The 19,327-nt window shown below is 37.7% G+C and overlaps 1 protein-coding gene across 1 annotated transcript; it reads right to left on the bottom strand.

Moving 5' to 3' along the window:
- Positions 1-443: 443 nt before the first annotated feature.
- Positions 444-5,782, bottom strand: LOC309501972 (chymotrypsin-like protease CTRL-1). Its single transcript, XM_082174272.1, has 6 exons — positions 5,681-5,782; positions 3,198-3,218; positions 2,934-3,099; positions 2,599-2,858; positions 2,337-2,476; positions 444-1,357 (listed from the first exon to the last, which is right to left on the bottom strand). The coding sequence occupies exons 1-6, from the start codon at positions 5,733-5,735 to the stop codon at positions 1,061-1,063; spliced, it is 939 nt and encodes a 312-aa protein (XP_082030398.1). The 5' UTR covers positions 5,736-5,782; the 3' UTR covers positions 444-1,060.
- Between the last annotated feature and the right edge of the window lie 13,545 nt (positions 5,783-19,327).

Raw genomic sequence — 19,327 nt, 5'->3', positions numbered from 1 at the left:
TATTAATGCTTTATAAATGATGAATTAACTGTTTACTAATGCTTAACTAATGATTAATAGCGTGCAGTTATTATAAAGTGTTACCGTGAAATCTAATTCATATTGAGACTGCTATTGTGAGCAGTAAATTTGATTTATTGTGATTTTATTTTCCCTACTGTTATTTTCTACTTTCAAATTCTACTGTATTGTATTTCATTTAATTATTGGTATATATATTATTATTTATATATATATATATATATATATATATATATATATATATATATATATATATATATATATATATCTTTTTTTTCTGGAGAACAAGAGCAAAAAGGGCGTTTCAAAGGGTTATCATTTGGAAGAATTGTATTCAAATGTAAAATTATTCTCTACATTAAATAAGCCAATTAGAAACAATTTGAATAAATAGGTAAAAATAAATTGTATACACACATTAATAGAGTAAGGGTCAATTAACTTTATTTGCTTGAATCTAAATAGGTCACAAAAAAAGAGAGAAACAATTAATAATAGTTACTAACTAAATAGGAAATATAAATCTACATAATTAAGGGTTATAAAAAGGTAACATTTAATTTGTTTGGAACAAGTCTTTACTGCCATGATCATTATTTTCCTTTGTGTTATGTGGTGATGGTGTTTTGAATTTCACTGTTTTATTTTAAATATTTTTATTTATCATTTTCCTAAAATGCATCATGCCTGTTTCTAACGCAGCCAGTGTTGTCACCATTTCCTTCTCCCCTTGTTGTTGACACCGTCTCTTGAGCGAGTCGAATCTTCTGGTCACTGGTCCAAATCTAGAAACAGTGCGGTCCCGTCACGCTCATTTCTGTATTTCACTGTTTGAGAGTGAGGGTTGAATAACCATAACAATAATGCAAAAAAATCTTAATCTCTTATAATGTCAATAAGAGAGTTTTCAAGAATAGTACGTTTTTAAAAAGATAAAGAATAAATTATAAAAATAGCAATACAACATATTTATGAGAGTATGTACAGCACAAATGTCCACTTCATCAAAGAGCCCTGATAATTATTCTTCATACAATATTTAGGAAGCGAGATAGAGGGAGAAGGTGAAAGGAATGATGGAGAATGTGAGAGAAAGGGAAAATAAGAGGAGGTTGAGTACGCTTCCGAAGTTGGAGTTGGATGTTAGCTTTTCAACGTTGAATTCGACAAATCCAGGTGGGTTGCTGCCCATGTAAGACTTGATCCAGTCCTGGTACTGAGAAACTCGGATGTATATACCAGGATATTTGGGGTCACATCCTCTACTTTGACTCACAATGCCAAACTCAATCCACAGGGAGCCTTTCCTACTGACCATTGGACCTCCAGAGTCGGTCTGTATTGACAAACATTCAGCATTTATATCTCTGACAATATATAGTGAACAACTGTTACAGACACAAGTATGCAATAGTGTAGCCTGCATACAGAGAGGCCTTAAAACTTCTAGATCTGCTTATTTTTCAACCCTATTAGAAGAAAATAAACACAACCCAAGAAATTTATTTGAAACGGTGGCTAAACTAACAAAAAATAAAGCTTCAAGCCAAGAAGTTTCCAAGCAGCACATCAGTAATGACTTTATGAACTTCTTCACTTACAAGATTGATAATATTAGAGAGAAAATTAGAACTATGCAACCGTCTTCTACAGTATCGCATCAGACTTGTAGTCTCCCTGAGGAAAATTCTCATTCATCCATTACTATAGGGGAGGAAGAATTGTCTAAACTCGTTAAATCATCTAAATCAACAACATGTATGTTAGACCCTATACCGACTAAGCTCCTGAAAGAGATGCTCCCAGAGGTCATAGATCCTCTTCTGAACCCCCTGGGTCGGTGGTCGCACTTTTTTTCTTATCAGTGCAAAAGAGACTCAAAATACTCTGTTGATTCTGATCTTACATATAAGTGTTATACATCATTCAAAACTGTTAAATGTCTTCTTTTATTTGTGTGCGCTCATAATAAAAACAAAATGCTTTTTTTTCATAAAATAAAGGAAATAAACATGATGCACGATCTGCCGTCTCTCTCAATGTGAAGTTCATTCTGAAACGTGGCAAAAAATGATCTGTAACTCAGCGAATGCTTGTCACACAGACTTTAGACAAATGTCTTTACAAAGCTTGCGGAGTCTCTATTTTTAAATGATGAAGTAGTAGTTTACGAATTCATGATCAGTGGCGTGAACTGGGCTTAATTAAGCAACTAGGTTAACAGGTAAAGTTTGCAGATGACCAGAAACTGGTGAGTAGTGTTTTATAAATTGCTTTGGAATAAAAAAGGTGGAAATGAATGACTGGTATCTTACCGAACATATTCTTTTCGCTCCCTGATTTACCAGTCCAGCACAAATCATATTGCTTGTGATAATCGGTCCATAAATATTATAACAGTCACTGTCGTTCACAATTGAGATCATCTCCTCCTGCAGTATATCAAAAAACTGGCCTGTGACACAGATCAGAGGACACATTTGTATGGCTTTTAAAAACCAATTCTAGGTAAATTGTTGAGGTTTACAGTATTGTTTGTGTTCAGTTAACTGGCAAGCTTCACATTTGTTCACTCACCGCCGGTGCCCCATCCAGTGCCCCAGCTCTCTGTACCTGTAGATAATACACTACCAGCCGCTGGCAGACACACAGGCTTAATGTAATCAGAGAAAGTCACAGAAGAGGAGAGCTGGACCAGTGCTATGTTGCTGTCAACTATGGAAAAGTCATAGTTTGGATGTCTGATGATTCGACTCGCTGTCCTGTTTGTCTCATAAGGGTTTGAGCCGAACTGGCTCAGAAGCCCAAAGTGCATCACAATTTGAGATTCATTCAGTCTGTAAATAGATAAAGAATGCTTTAATACCAATATTAACGATTTATAAGTGTATCTAAAGTGTTAAACATCATACCTCAGGAAGCAACGAGCTGCAGATAAAACCCAGTCTTTGGTGATTAGAGTCCCGCCACAGATATGGCGAAGAGCTAAGTTATGAATGCTGACTTGCCACGGCCAAGCCCCCGCCGTCGCATTCTCCCCTCCAGCAACCCTGTTATTGAGGGGGGCTCGTCCACATACTGTAGAGAGAGAGCAAGAAATGAGATTTCCTTGTTAAAATGCTTCACAGACATAGAAGACACATACTTTGAGTTTTATGGTCATTATTACAACTTACCATCTAACTGGCAGAGGGAACCTGTGTGGGTAGACAAAGACAAAGACAAAGTAAGTAGAGAACCATTGGACAGAGCTGATAAACTGACTGCTGGCGGTAGCTGACGGGCTTTGGCAGCGAGGAACGGACTGCAGTGGGCAAGTGGCTCAACCTGCTGATCGGTAATTCCAGCAGGTGATCCAACATAAACCAGAGACAAAACTGGAACAGGAACTACACACACGACAGCAAGAGCCAAACAACGACCTGACAAAGACTGACGGCAACACAAGGGTACACTGTAAAAAAATTCTAACCTCTCCAAGTCAAAATTTTCTAGTGACTGGTCACATCTAAATTTTTAAATTGGCCCAAGTGCAATAGTCTGTTAACATTGGCTCAATGAGAAATAATATGTCAGACTAATTGAAAAATTTAGATGTGACCAGTCACTAGAAATTTTTGACTTGGGGATGTACCGGTAATTTTTTACAGTGTAGATCTAGCGAGAGATAATGTGTGTCAGGTGAGGTTGGCCTGATTAATTCTTCAGCGTAATGAGTTGCCCAGCAACGCTGATCAACAATCAGACCATAGACAGAAACACAAGATGAACAAAGACCCATGAACTGTGACGGTTTTGCCTTTTACATCAGCGCTGGCACATACTGCCACGAAAACAAGATCAAATATTTCACCTGAATAAGGGCGTTTATGGATTTAAGCCCCCAAAAAACTGTATATTAATTTCATGACTATGAAATCATTTAAATAATTAACCTAAATTAGTTCAGTTTCAGAAGCAGTGCAGATGTGAACTAGACACTTGTGGGTTTCTATGGATGGATGGATGAATGGATGGATGGAACAGGACCCAAACCCCAAAATGTAGCTATATTTAAACAACCTAAATCATCTATATGTATCATCTGTAGTTACTGAATATAAAATAACTATGTGCCTGTCGTCTTATGCGTTTTCAAACAATGCGCGAGTAGTTTACAGCATATTTACAGTATTTTACAGTATATATCAAATAAGTGTGCTTCATAAACGTTTGGACACTATTCATTCTTTATTATTTTCCACATTTTAGTGAATTAAACCAGAATAATATCAAAGTAATAATAGTACGGAATTTATGCAGAGAACTAAATATGAAACAAATTGCTGCAACTTCATACCAACTGCATCCTAATTCTTGTGACCCTTGAATTTACGTGAATTAAACCCATCTAAATACATAAATTATGCATTTGTAAAGAAATTCATACAAATGCAGAATTTGTGTTTATCTACAGAACCAATTTCAAGCATTCAACCTTAACCCTTGTGCATCAATTTAAAAAAGTTACTCATTGGTCCAAAGAGGACAAAAATGTCCATGTCAAAAAACTGTCATAAAAAGTTGAAGCTTGGGAGCACAGACTTAACTTTGGTATCATTTTAAAGAATACCCTTTGCAGATTATTGCTGAAGTTCAATTTTTTTTATAAGTAAAAAAAAAAAGAAAGTTATATAGGTTTAAGTTTATGAAAATTATTTCTGAATATTATTTTATATAAAATATATATTTTATGAAACAAGTTGAACTCTAAAACGGCTAGAAAATCAAAGCCATAAATCTAAATAAGTTGTGTTCCAAATTTGAGGTTGATATCTCAAAAAATTAGCTTTCAGTAAGATTTTGTTTGGGCGCAGTACCAAACTTTCCCCATTGGATCCCAGCAAAACTCCACTGGTGAACACAGTGATTGGCTTTGTTATTTGCAGTTGAGTTTTTCTCTCTCAATACTACAAACACACACATGCACACAAACACTTTTTTTTTTATAGCACACATACCAACCACACTCTGACATCCATACCAACACACGCATACAATTATCGTTGCATAATTTATCCAGTTGGCTCTATAATATGCCGAAGCAGAAAACAGGAATAAAGCGAGTATTTGCTTTATAGGCCTAACCTGAAAAAATGGTACCATCTGATATTTTTTTTTTTAAATGTCAATTTTGAAGCCTTGCCAACAGAATGAAAGCCTATTAAAAAAGATTGCATCATTTTATAGTTAAACGGCACAGGGATTAAAAAATTCAGTTTTAATGGGTTTCAATGGGGCCATTTTTGTCCAAAAGGCGCTGAGAGGAAGTATTTTGTGTAACTAGTGCAAAATAGATTTTTTAGGAAATGGTGATGAAATAGTAAAATTCCAATAAAAATACACACCTGTGCCAAATTTTATGCAGTTAGCATTAACACAGGCAAAGTGATAAAAAAAATGAAACTGAAAAGGACAAAAATGTCCTCAAGGATGCACAAGGGTTAAGTCTTCAGATCCAAAGGTTTTTACAATCATGAGAAACATACATTGGCAAGAGTGTTTACAAATGTTCTCAGGAATTAAATGCCTTGTTGTCAGTTATTAAATAATTGAAAAAAAACATTATTAAATTTACATCTAATTTTGTCTTGTTATCGACTTTTTTGTAAGATCCTACCTGCTATGTAGAGAAGTATGATTCCAGCAACACTCAACGCTGTGTTAAACTTCATACTTCTGTTCTGGTCTGTGATCTGACTGCTGTTTCCACGACTGTCAGCTTTCTAATGGAATGTAAAGCACCCCACCCCACCTCTGTTCTCTGCCCCACCCCACCTCTGACTCGTATTGTTTCAGAAAAAAGGTTCTTCTAAGCTTTTCATTGGCAGCTTTGGCAGATTTGGGTGAAACATGAAGGTAATAGATCATCTTTAAATATTGTTCTGTTGACAGGATTTCAGGCTGGAGGTATGCAGAGCATATGCATAACTGGAATTTGTACACACAACAGGAAAAACCAGACGGCCTTCTACAGAAATAGCAGTTTCCAGGGGAATTATACCATGATGCCAATATCAATATAACAACAATGAGGATATTCGAGTCTATAAAAGCTCCACTCTTCCCACAGTTCTATCTAAGTGTAATTGAAATGGTTCTAAATACCAAGATAATTGAACATTAAATGCACTCAAGTCTCATCTTGGCCAAAATCACATACCTGTAAAATACATATTTGAACATTTTATACTCTCCCCATTAAGTCCAATGAAAAGCACAATGGCAACTACAATTTCAATAAAGTCAAGAAAAAAATAAAAATAAAAAATAAATAAAAAAAATAACATTTTCAAGTGCTGTTTAACAGACTTCATTAGTTCATATTCACCCTATATAATTTAACCTAGTAGACACCCTGTACATTTTAGATTTACAGTAAATAAAAAGTAAATAAATTAAGTTTTGAAGAGAAACACATCTGTTGTGTAGATGACAAATAATGTGAGTAAATCAGACAATCTGTGTTTTCCTTTTATTTAATTTATTTTCAGTGTGCATTTATGAAAAGCAGATTATACGTTTAAGGTATATTTCACCCCGGTATAATGTGACATACTGGAAACTTTTGTTTTGTAAATCTGTTTGTGTGACTGTCATTCACTTTCAAATGCCTATTTCATTCTTCAAATTCTCTCAAAAGGTCATAACTATTCAGATGGCTCTACACACCTTCGAGCTCAGAAACCTGTTAACACAAGAATATTTATAGATGATTAACTGCGTCATGGAAATGACAAATTGAACATTTGTCTCTATTCATACATACTGTACTGTTTTTCCAACGCATTATCATCCTTGGGCGTCATAATACTGACGCTTTTGACATTTCGTCTACATCGAACGCACATGGCACCCTTTAGCGTCAATATGAGACGCACAGAGCTTTGTTCGGTTATGGGTAGGTTTAGGTAGTGTAGGGATAGGGTTAGACCGCTAGGAGGCGCCTTCTGGCCCATTTCTATCTGCGTCTCATATTGACGCTAAAGGGTGCCATGTGCGTTCGATGTAGACGAAATCAGATATTTTAGCCATACACTGTAAAAACGGTGAACTGAGAAACGGATACACATAGACTATGGCGAAACACAGCGCGCGCCGCCGCATTTGCGCGTGCAATTGTGTGTGCGCTACGACTACAGTATAACGGCTGACAGGACAAGAAAGTCTGTTTTTCTGAGGTGAAAGACTTTATTTCATGTTATAACATAACATGCTATAAACACGCACGCAAAGTGGAAAAGAAGGGGCGGGGGCGCGGGGAGCAGTGCAGAGAGCTCCGGGTCAGCTGGCTTGGAGCAAGGATCACAGCGCAAATTTGAATTATATCGATATGCGATATGGTCTAATTCCATATTGCATTTAAAATAGATATATATTGCATTTAAAATAGATATATTCTTTATATCGATATATATCGCCCAGCCCTAATCTCAACATAACTTTCTTTTTTTTAAATGTTTTTTATCCGAGCACAGATATTGACTCGTATTACTCGTATAATACTCGTACTCGACAAAAGTGCTTTATCCGTACCGGATACTCGTTTCAGCCGATTATCCGGCTCAACTCTAGCAATAACCTCATTCACTGAACTTTTCCAGTGTCTAATCTCTCATCAAAAATCTGTTATATTAATACACCTTAATATTATATTTATATTAGGGCTGTCAAAAAAACGTGTTAATCTCGATTAATTAATCAGAGAAAAAATAACGTGTTAAAATAAATAACGCAGATTAATCCATTCCATATTGACCTTGAGACGTTCTAGCCACCACTCGACTGTAAAATGAAGGAGGGAGACGAGAACGCGCTGGCGCTGCCTGGATCATTGATGGAACATTTACTTATAAAAAACGGCCTGATGGAAGTGTTGATAAAAAATAAAGTCGTTTCTGCAGCAAGGAATTTGTCAACTCAAAAGTACCACATCAATGCAAAGCATCCGGGAGTTAATGTTAATCCAGAGGTACGATGTCCCGTGATACCAACTCTAGCAGTCAGCGTCATCTTCAAACCACACTGGAGCAAACACTGAAACTCAAACTTAGAAAATCTGAATGTGACCGACTGAGCGATTCCCTTGCTAAATGGATCGCAATGTCCTGCAGACCAGTTTCCGTGATAGAAGACCTAGCCTCTTCAGACATAACATATAACCCGCCATCGCGAAACACCATTATGTTAAAAATCCAGCAGTTGTACGACACTGAAAACAAAGCATACGGAGATGTATTGGTGGGAGCGCTGACAGTGGATCACTGGACTTCAGTTAGCAATCACAGTTACCTTGGTGTTACGGCACACATCATTGACTGAGTGGAAACTCCAGTCATTTGCGTTAGCAATGCTAAAAATGGACACCAGGCATTACGTTAGCCAGATTTAGATTAATTAATCACTGACTAAATTTTTCATTTGATTGACAGCCCTTATTTATATCCCCACCACTGTGATTTACAGCAAAAGAACAAGCAGTGCCACACAATCAGTTATGAAGGATTTCTAAACTCATCTTTCACAAAAAACAAACAAAAAAAAACACAAAACTGGGATGTTGGAGATAACATATGGACTAACCTTGTGGGGTAGTTTGCATATGGAATTACTGGTGTGACACCAATCTCCTAATAGATGAGCTCCTTCCAAGAGCCAAGGGAAAGAGACAGGCTTCAAAAAAATAACATATGGGATCCCCGCAGGGTTGCACATATGGGACCCAGCATAGACCCGGTTCTCAAGGATTCAGCGGGATAAAGGCCTGGTAACAGACGCTCCAGCACGTCCGGCTGCCGAGGGTGACAGAGGACTCGACAGGTTTTTCACTCTGGAGACATGACGCGCCTCTCTGTGTTTCTACCCATTTGAGGTGAGTACACAGGAGGAAACCGGCTCTAAGCGTAGGCTATAAAACCTAGCGAACGAGTTGGGTGTCGCCCAGCCCGCAGCTCTACAGATATACAGATGCAGATCTTCTTGTTGAGCGAGCTCGAGGCAGCCTTTCCCTGAAACGGGACAGAGAACAGCCAGGGCTGGGTCTGCCTCCTCCAGGGGAAGCGCTTGCAGGTTCACCACCTGGTTCCTGAAGGGAGTGGTAGGAACCTTGGGCACATAGCCAGGCCGGGATCTTAGGATAACGTGGCTGTCACCTGTCCTGAACTCTAGGCACGATTCGTCAACCGAAAATGCCTGCAGGTCCCCTACCCTCTTGATGGAGGCCAATGCAACAAAAGTACACAAACCAGCAACAAAGTCTTCATAACCAGAAGCTTTAAGTATACTGACTGCAGAGGCTCGAAGGGAGCGTCCTGAAGTGCTCGAAGCATTAGGGAATCAGAAATGCACCAGGGAGGGTCTGTCACGATTATATTAAACATGACATATATAATATACTCAGGTTTTGTGGCTCAGATAAGGTCCAGTTCTGGTTTATTTATTTGCTCTTGGCTGACATGTGGCATTGCTATGGCCTGCTTGTGGCCCAGATCTGGCAAACAGATTAGTAATATTATAATTTATTATAATAACAATATTGTTATTATATTTATTTTATAATATTTAAATATTTATTATATTTTATTTATTGTTAACTATGGTACGGTGTTGCCTCCAGGCAACATAGTCTATTTTAGCTTTTTTTTTATAAAAACATAATAAATGTAATTGTTCAATGCTCTCTAAGGGGAGGGGAACTCAAATACTAACCAAAGAAAATGCAAAAGAGTGGTCACATGACCCACAGAGGTACATTTAGTTCCCTCTTTCAACACATGTGCACATGTCACATGGCTCCATATTTTCTCCACTGAAAAGGGCATTTTTCATTAATTTCTGTCCAAATAATCAGCCACAAAAAATCAGAGTCACCTTCATTGGTAAGTAAAGAAGTATTTTCAAAAAACTTTACATTATATATCATCAAATTTATCAAAGGAAATTACATAAAACTGCTTGTTGCCTCGAGGCAACATTGTACCATAATGGAATCACATAAGGCCATGCCAGGCATACTACGTATGAATACAATTATATTTTTGTCATGGGATTGAAGGGAGAGAACCCAAACGCAGAGGATATGCAGACACTCAGGTTTATTTCGACACAAAACAGAAAACAAAACCCACGAGGGGGCAAAACAGGACTGAGGAGAGCAATTCTCATTAAACAGATTTCTGACGAAGTACTCACAGCGTTTAACATGCAACGTTTCACAATGTTAGACAATGTACCGACACAGGACAGAAAACATGAGGGGATTAAATAGGGAGCAAACTAATCAGGAACACAGGTGAAAGCAACGATCTAATGATTACAAGATGAGATAACAAGGGGGCGGGGTGAGGTGACAAGACAACGCAAGCACACAGCCCAAACAAATGGCCATGTGCTTACACATAAAACATGGGTCTGTCATGATCCTGCCTCAAGACCAGGGAAAATCAAAGACTAGAAGGCAGAATCATGACAATTTTATTTGTAAGGAAAAGAGTTTGAATTATCTAAATGTATCTGTATTTTTGCAAACTGAAAACTTGGCATGGTTCGACGGGACATCTGGCCACTATAGTGGGTAATCGGACAAATAGTGGGTTCGTGGGAAAGGGGCGTGGCTTGGGAGTGGTCAGCGGGGGTCGATGGGGTATTTGGCCTCTATAGTGGGTAATCGGACAAATAGTGGGTTTGTGGGACAGGGCTTGGGACTGGTCAGGGGGGTCAACGGGACATGTGCCTACTATAGTGGGCAATCGGACAAATGGGTTAGTGGGACAGGGGCATGGCTTGGAGCCGGTCAGGGTGAACAGGACATTTGGCCACTATAGTGGGCAATTGGACAAATAGCGGGTCCATGGGACGGGGGCATGGCTTGGGACAAGTCAGGGAGGGTCAACGGGACATTTGGCCACTACAGTGGGCAATCGGACAAATAGTGGGTTAGTGGGATGGGGGCGTGGCTTGGGACAAGTCAGAGAGGGTCAACGGGACATTTGGCCACTACAGTGGGCAATCGGACAAATAGTGGGTTAGTGGGATGGGGGCGTGGCTTGGGACAAGTCAGGGAGGGTCAACGGAACATTTGGCCACTACAGTGGGCAATCGGACAAATAGTGGGTTAGTGGGACGGGGGCGTGGCTTGAGACCGGTGGTGGGGTCAACAGGACATTTGTCTACTATAGTGGGCAATCGGACAAATAGAGGGTTAGTGGGACTTGTAGGGGTCTCGTATTTCGGGGGGTTCCCGACGGGCCCCTGGAGGACCCCACACGGGTCATTAGGTCGGCCGGGGAGGTCTTCCAAATGTTTGATCTTGCTGTTGTTGAGGCCTGGCCTTCATATTAGGATAATGTTATAGTGATTGTAAATGTTTTACCTTGACACAGCATGTTTTGATGTTTTTTAATGTTTTGATATGATAACTTGATGATATAATGGTTTGTAGTACTTGCGTTCCACGATGGTACAATGTTGCCTGAGGGCAACAGCTGGATAATAAATGTTACTTTTTATTAAATATGAAATGTGTAATTCAATAAAAACTTGATAAATCTGTTTGTTCAAGTGTTTAGTTAAATAAATTGATGTTTTCAATAAATATATTATTTTTTCTTCTTCATGAAAATGTCAAATGTTTCAATTGGTCCATTGTGGTACAATGTTGCCTTGAGGCAACAAACTTATAATTAATAAAAAAATAAAAAAATTATGATAATGTTTATTGATATTGCTATAGTGTCAAATTTTAAGCAGGAAAAACATAACAAATATTTTTTTTCTCACTGATATCATAATGCGTACCATAGAGGGTTTTAAACTATTATAATAATATGATTATTGATATGATCACACAAAGAGTGATGTGTTTACCCCAAATTTCAGCACAATTGCAAATGTGATATTGATTGTATATGTAACAGGGTAAACATTTTTTTTACTATTAAATGTTCTGTCTTTCACCAAAATTACTGTTTTGTTCATTTAATAATTGTCTGGTGACCCATTGTGGCGACAAAAGTAATAACGAGTTGGGTGTCGCCCAGCCCGCAGCTCTACAGATATGTTATGAGGAACCACGTGCCACATGTGGATATCTCACTTTCTGCCCAAATGTCTTTTATTTTAATTTGTATGTATCGTAAACCTTCAGCAAAGTTGGATTTTTATGACAAATTGAAACAACTTCTTAACCACTGTGATTTGAAAAAGGAAGTAATTATCATGGGAGATTTTAATATTAATTGGAATGAAAGGAAGGAAAGAAAAAAAAATAAAACAGATTTTTGACTATTTTAACTTTACACAACCGATAGAACAGCCTACTAGAATAACCGCTCATTCTAAAACTAGAATAGATCTATTGTTTACACATTTTAAAACATTATAACCTGTTGACAGGGCTGTCTGATCATAATGTAATTTGTTTTTTCCAAGAAAACTAACAAATAAATGCTTTTTAAATTCATTTAAAACCACTGCTTAGCGTGATATAGTCCCTAAAAATCAGCAACAAAATCTTGAAATAGCTTTAAAAGAGATTGATTGGAGTGAAGTCCTGCAAAGCGAAAACATAGGCTGCGTTCGAAACCGCATACTCAACGAGTAGGTACTTCTTTTCAATAAGTACTTACTTAACGAGAGCTAAAAGAGTAGGTACTTAATAGCCAAATCTCGTTGAGTATGAATCATGTTTCATCCGCCATGTTGACGTTATCATGTGACCTATGACGTTATCACAAGCGCAACAATTTAAAAGTTATGAGCGACAGGTGTGCACCACCGACATCTGATTGCATCAGTACCACCTAACCAGTCCAGAACGGTTCAGCGTCTGAAATGGTTGGCATGTCATCAATAGTTAGAAGAATAATTTGTGCACAAAGGAGACATCGGGCAGCTGCTCGAAGATCTCGCCTTTGGAGAAGGTTGATGATTTTATATTCAAACAAGGCAAGTATTACTACTTAAAAAATGAAGACTACCCCAGAATGAATTGCATTACTAGCCCACCCCAACACTTATGCACAATACTAATGCTGACCAACACTTATTTATATAACATTTTCTGGTAACACTTTACAATAAGGTTAATTTATTAAACATTAGTTAATGTATTAACTAACATGAACGAACAAATAGCAATACATTTGTTACAGTATTTATGAATATTTGTTAATGTTAGTTAATAGAAATAAAGCTGTTCATTGTTTGTTCATGTTAGTTCACAGTGCATTAACTCATGTTAACAAGATTTTAATAAATTATTAGTAAATGTTGAAATTAACATTAACAAAGATGAATGAATGCTGTATAAGTGCAGTTCACTATTAGTTAATGTTAACTAATGTAGTTAATGTTAACTTATGTAGTTAATGTTAACTTATGTAGTTAACTAATGTTAACTAATGTACCTTATTGTAAAGTGTTACCCATTTTCTTATTGAAAATGATCTATTTTGGTAAAACAAGCAAACTGTTGTATTGTCATATGACACACTAGACAATTGCAGCTGATGTGAATAATACATTTTTATTCAAGCAATGATTAATGCATGAAATTAATTGTTTTATTTACTGAAAACAATATGAAACATGAATAAAAATAAGTAAATGAATAAAATAAATAATCACAATAAATAAATACATATATATGAGTCAATACTACATGAAACATCGCTTTATTCAAGCTTTTTGTTCTAATAAACGATCATGTTTTTACAGGCGGTGAACCCCACATCCTACTGCCATCTCAATGGAGCTGTTCCCATTCTGCAGTTTTATATTGATGAAGCGGCTGACCACCGTGCCCACCTTCGCCTGTCTCTTCCATCCATCAGGTCCCTGATTGGTGCAGTCAGACAGGAATCTGACCATGGATGGGAAAGGGACATCGAGGTGCTTGTGTTCCTGGCCCATGCAGCATCTTACAGGGTGGTGTCGCAGACCTTTGATATCCCCAAGACCTCCGTGCATGACATTGTGCACAGAGTAAGCAAGGCCATCATGGGAATTTTGAGGAGGGTGATTTGCTTTCCAACCGGTGATGACCTGGAGGCAGTTGGAGCAGGATTTGCACAGCTGTCTGGATCACCAGCTTTCAGCAGAGCAGTTGGTGCGATAGACGGCTGTCATATCCGTATTAAACCGCCAGCAAATAACTCCCACTGTTATTTCAACCGGAAGCTGTTTCACTCCATCCAACTCCAGGCCATCCCTGATCACCCGGGGAAATTCCTAGATGTCTTTGTGGGATATCCTGGGTCTGTGCACGATGCCAGGGTGCTGAGGAACAGCCCTGTGTATGCTGAAGGCCTTTATCCACCTGCAGGCAAATGCATCCTCGGAGATGGAGGCTATCCTTGCCTGAGTGCCCCCATCTGCCTCATCACGCCATACAGAGAGCCTGTACAGAACCCTGTGCAGGCTCGTTTCAACAGCAAGCACTCCCGTGCCCGTAACATCGTGGAGAGAGCTTTTGGGATGCTGAAGACACGCTGGTGCTGTATCTTCTTCAAGGCCTTGGAGGTGAGCCCTGCCTTCGTGCCTGAGGTTGTTGCGTGCTGTGCTGTTCTTCACAATCTCGCTCTGGTCAATGGAGATATTGTTGATCCAGAGGATGAGGATGACCATGATGACGGCCCCCCTGAGCCGAAGAGTGGGAGATGATGTGCGGGACAATCTGGCTGCTGCGGTGTCTGCTCCAAACATCCCTGTGCCTGCTCTCCATGAGCATGACTACCTTTAAAATATTTAGGAAGATTAAAATGTTTGTTTTTTTCAATTCATGTTGTCAGCATTCCGTTTCTTGTCAAATGTCATTTTATAGGTTAACAATTACATGCAAATATTTGTTAGAGCTTTACTACCTTTGTGGTGGAGTGGGCTAAACCACTGAAATGGTTAGCAGAAGATTGCTGGTCGATCAGCAAGGCTCTTTACTCCAGGTTTGTCCAGGGTCATTGTCCCTGTAATAAATGCATTTAGTCACTTTGGATAAAAACATCTGCCAAATGCATAAATTTGATGGATCTTTGTAAAGAAACAGTCTCGGGCATAAACGCTCAAAGCTGCTTATTTCTTCAAGGTATTACTACAAAATACATACATTTACTACAATTTCTACTTAGTGGGAAAAAGGGTTAGTTCACCTCAACATATAAATACAGCCATTATTTGCTTGCTTTCATGCCGTTACATTACTCTGTTTTATTTTTTATTGTTTAAATACAAAAGGGGATTTTTGTCAAGTTTGTTCTGCTGGTTTAACACAATATCAGTCAATGGAGGCCAACTATCAGAAGCTTCTTGGCATTATTTGATAATGTTTTTGAATCTTCTGAAAGTCCATTGACTGATGTTGTATTAAACCAACATCACCAAAATCACCACATGACCAAAATCACCTTTTGTGTTCAGGAAAACAAATCTCAAAGGGAAAAACAAAGGGATCAAACAACATGAAGGTGAGTAAATAATGACTCAATTATTTGCTTGGGTTCACAAACCCTTTAGTCACTATTTTACAGTGGGTAGTTAATGCAAAACTTAAGGTAGTTTGTGTAAACCGTCTCAAGTTCAGAGCTTTCAACCCTAATTATACACACCTGAATCAATTTAAACCAATTAATAACAAATTACAGACAGGTGTGTTGGAACTGAACCCTCCATGACCTGACTTGAAAATCCCTGCATGAGCACTGAATGCATTTAGAAGTCATTTAATAAATTCCAATAAAACTGTTGTTTTAAAGTGTGTTTTTTTTTTTACATTACACCACACATTCACTAATGATTCATCACTTCATAAATATTTAATTTATGAATTTTATCAAACTAAAAGTATGACTACATTTATAGAAGTCTATAATGTACTGTGACTGCCTAGAAATAGTTTGTTTTACATTGTACAAAAGTCTTAGGCCACCATTTGTTGTTGTTGTTGCACAGTACTGTGTATATATATATATATTCACATTAACCCACATGTGTAAATGACCATAAGAAGTTTTTTTTTTCCACATAATTTATTTCTTAGCAAGGATTTCAAGGACAAATAAAAATCGTTCATCCCTTTCTGTAACTTCTCGTTCTCTCCTTCCCTCCTTCTCAATTGCCTCCCGGTGCCATCTCTCCTCTCTTTCTCTTACTTCTCTTTCTTGTCTTTCTTCTCTCTCTCTTCTCTCTTGTTCTCGTCGTTCCTCCTTCTCCTCCATTTCCCTCCAAAGCCTCTCCTCCCTCTCAGCAGCTTTCCGCTCTCTCTCCTCCATCTCCCGAAATAATGCCATCACGTCATTAGGCCTTCTCCGGGCTCTTGAGGGCTCTGGGCTCACCGAGGACGAAGATGCCACAGCAACATCCTATGGAGGGTCTGCCCCCAATTGCCTCATCCACTTCCAGGATGCTGCTGTGGTCTCTCCATCCTCAGTGCCCCTTCCTGTCTGCGGACATTTCAGATCCTGCAAAAATGCACAAGCATGATACAAAAGCATTCATTTTAACATCACAATATTTAAATTCTGTATTAGAAGTGACAAAATGATCTTACTTTGTATTTCTGTTTAAGGTTTTCCCATTTTTTTATTTTTTTTTACAAATGCCGCTGTCGCCTTTCCATGTAGGTCCTGCTCCACCACAAAGGATCTGCAGCAAATGCAGAGAAATCAAGAATTAAAATAGTGCTGCAATATCTCTGTTTGAAAATACAATAACTGAAATATACTACAAATGAACAATTAAATAGATTTTGAATCATTTCTGTATACTCACTCAAAGCCTTTGATGGCAGCATTACGCTTTCCGGTGAAGAGTGCTTCATGAGCCACTCTCCACCGGATAAGTTTGCGTGTGTGTTCATCTGTCCCTGTAACATCCAGACAAGATTCACGTTACCTCTGTGATTTATGAGCTCAATACTACATTTACATGCTGAGGTTGTTGCTGATAAGTAACCTAGCTTTTTATCCATCATAAACGTTCCACAATTGTTCAACAGTAGGCTACTAATGGACAAATGAAATAGATTACTTATGTTTAGTTACTTAATCTAAATGTATTAGACATTCGTCTAATGAAAAAAAAAATTTCTCCTAAACAATAGTACACATACATCACTCAGATGTCTATTTCATATCTATTAGACGTAGTAGTAATCTGCAATTCTTATAGAATATTTTCTTGCCAGATATTTAATAGACATTTAGTAATTTATTTAAGATAAGATAATTTTTGTAGGTCAACCGCTGAGCTGGAGTCTTTTCATAATCATATCTTGATGTATGCCAGCAAGCGCTTCAGTTTCAGCCCTACTGTATATGAAGCCCGAATCTTACTTAATTTATTTAAGCTCCTCTGTTAGCTATAGATAATAAAATGTAATTTACAGCAAAATCACAAATGAACCATATTATATAGCGTCTTTGCACCTTCAACAATTCAACAGTTTACTGTACAGTATTCAACACATGCGATTTGGTTTGTAGGCTAATACTCACATTTGAAAACACTCTCCATTTGTTCAGCCATGTTTGAGTATGACGTATCTTTTTCTTCTTCTTCTTCTTCTTTTATGACGTATCCTCTCGCGTGGCCTCCTGGGATAGAAAAGTATCCATGGTTGAGCACTCAGAAATCCGGGCGGAAGTAGTAAGCCATCCGGGAACTTCTCGCCTACTCTTTTATGAATACTGATATGTTTCGAACGTACTGCTTCCTTCACGTACTGTTTTTGCCTACTATATAGTAGGAAAGTAGGCATATTTGAACGCACTATAAGTATACGTACGTCCGGATCTCGCGATAATTAGTACGTCACCCAGGTAATTCTCGCCTACTCTTTTATGAACACAGAGGACTCGTGCATACTTTTTCGCTCGCCTACTCTTTTTACCATACTATATAGTAGGGAAGTATGCGGTTTCGAACGCAGCCACAGAGAGAGTACTCTGAGTACTTTTTGGGAAACGTTAAAGAAGTTGTTTACTAGAAGGGGACGGTTAACAAAAATAAAAGGGAAGACGTTGCCCTGGGTTAACTATGAATGTAGGAAATTGGTGAAGGATAGAGATCAGCTCCTTAAAAAAATCACTGAATTCTGGTCTTTTAACTGATCGATATAAATACACTTCTATGAGGAATAAAGTAAGACAGACTTTACGAAAGGCTAAAGCCAGTTTTTTATGAACATTATTAAGGGGTCAAAAGGGGATGGAAAAAAAAAATCTGGCAAACCATTAAAAAATTTGCAGGAAAACAAAAGAACATTGATAAAAGTTTTGAACTTAAAATTAACAACATTTTAGTAAATGATTATTTAACTATAGCCACTGATTTTAATGCACATTTTATGAATTCAGCTGATGAATTAACCCAGCTTTTTACCATAAAAGACGTTACTTATAGACCTACAGTATTCAATTTGATCAACCAAATATCGAATAGATGAAATAACCGAGTTAGAAGTAGCACATATTAGTGATGCTTTAAAAAGCTCCAAAGCAAAGGACGCCTATGGGCTTGATACAACATTTTTAAAATCAAATAAAGATTCTTTAGTATGCCCAATAACACACATGGTAAACTTGTCCTTCAGGTGGCTACAGTTGTCCCAATTTACAAATCTGGAGATAAATCAAGTTGGAAAAATTGTAGGCCAATTAGTATCCTTCCGATTATATCTAAGGTAGCAGAAAAATGGGTAGCTAATCTTTTGACTAATCATCTAAACAAGGGTTTTACTTCTTTATATCCAATGCAATTTGGTTTTCGCAGTAATTATTCAACAGATTCAGCAAACTGTTTGTTTTTTGAGAAAGTGAAATGCTTATTAGATAAGAATGTGTGTGTTGGTGCTGTCTTTTTACATCTAAAGAATGCATTTGACACTGTTGACCATCAGGTGCTTTTATCTAAACTAACAAATTTACATTTTTCAGAGGAAGCAATACTTTGGATAAAATCTTATCTTTTAAATAGGAAACAATGTGCATGTATTGATGATATACAATCTTCTTACATTGCTTGCCCGAAGGGTGTTCCACAAGGTTCTATTTTAGGACCAATTCTATTTTCACTTTATATCGGTGATTTACCTGGAGTATTTAAAGATGTAAATGTTCAGATGTATGCAGATGATGTAGTAATTTTTACCCATGCTAAGAATTTTGAAAAAGCCTTGATTACTTTGACTTCTGCTATGACCAATATACAGGATTGGCAGGAATATATGATGTTTTAGTAGAGATGACACATTCAAATGTATTTCTGAGAGAGGAGG

The sequence above is a fragment of the Leuciscus leuciscus genome, assembly GCF_965113295.1.
Source record: "Leuciscus leuciscus genome assembly, chromosome: 1".
NCBI lineage: Eukaryota > Metazoa > Chordata > Actinopteri > Cypriniformes > Leuciscidae > Leuciscus > Leuciscus leuciscus.
This window is presented reverse-complemented; position numbering and strand designations above follow the sequence as displayed.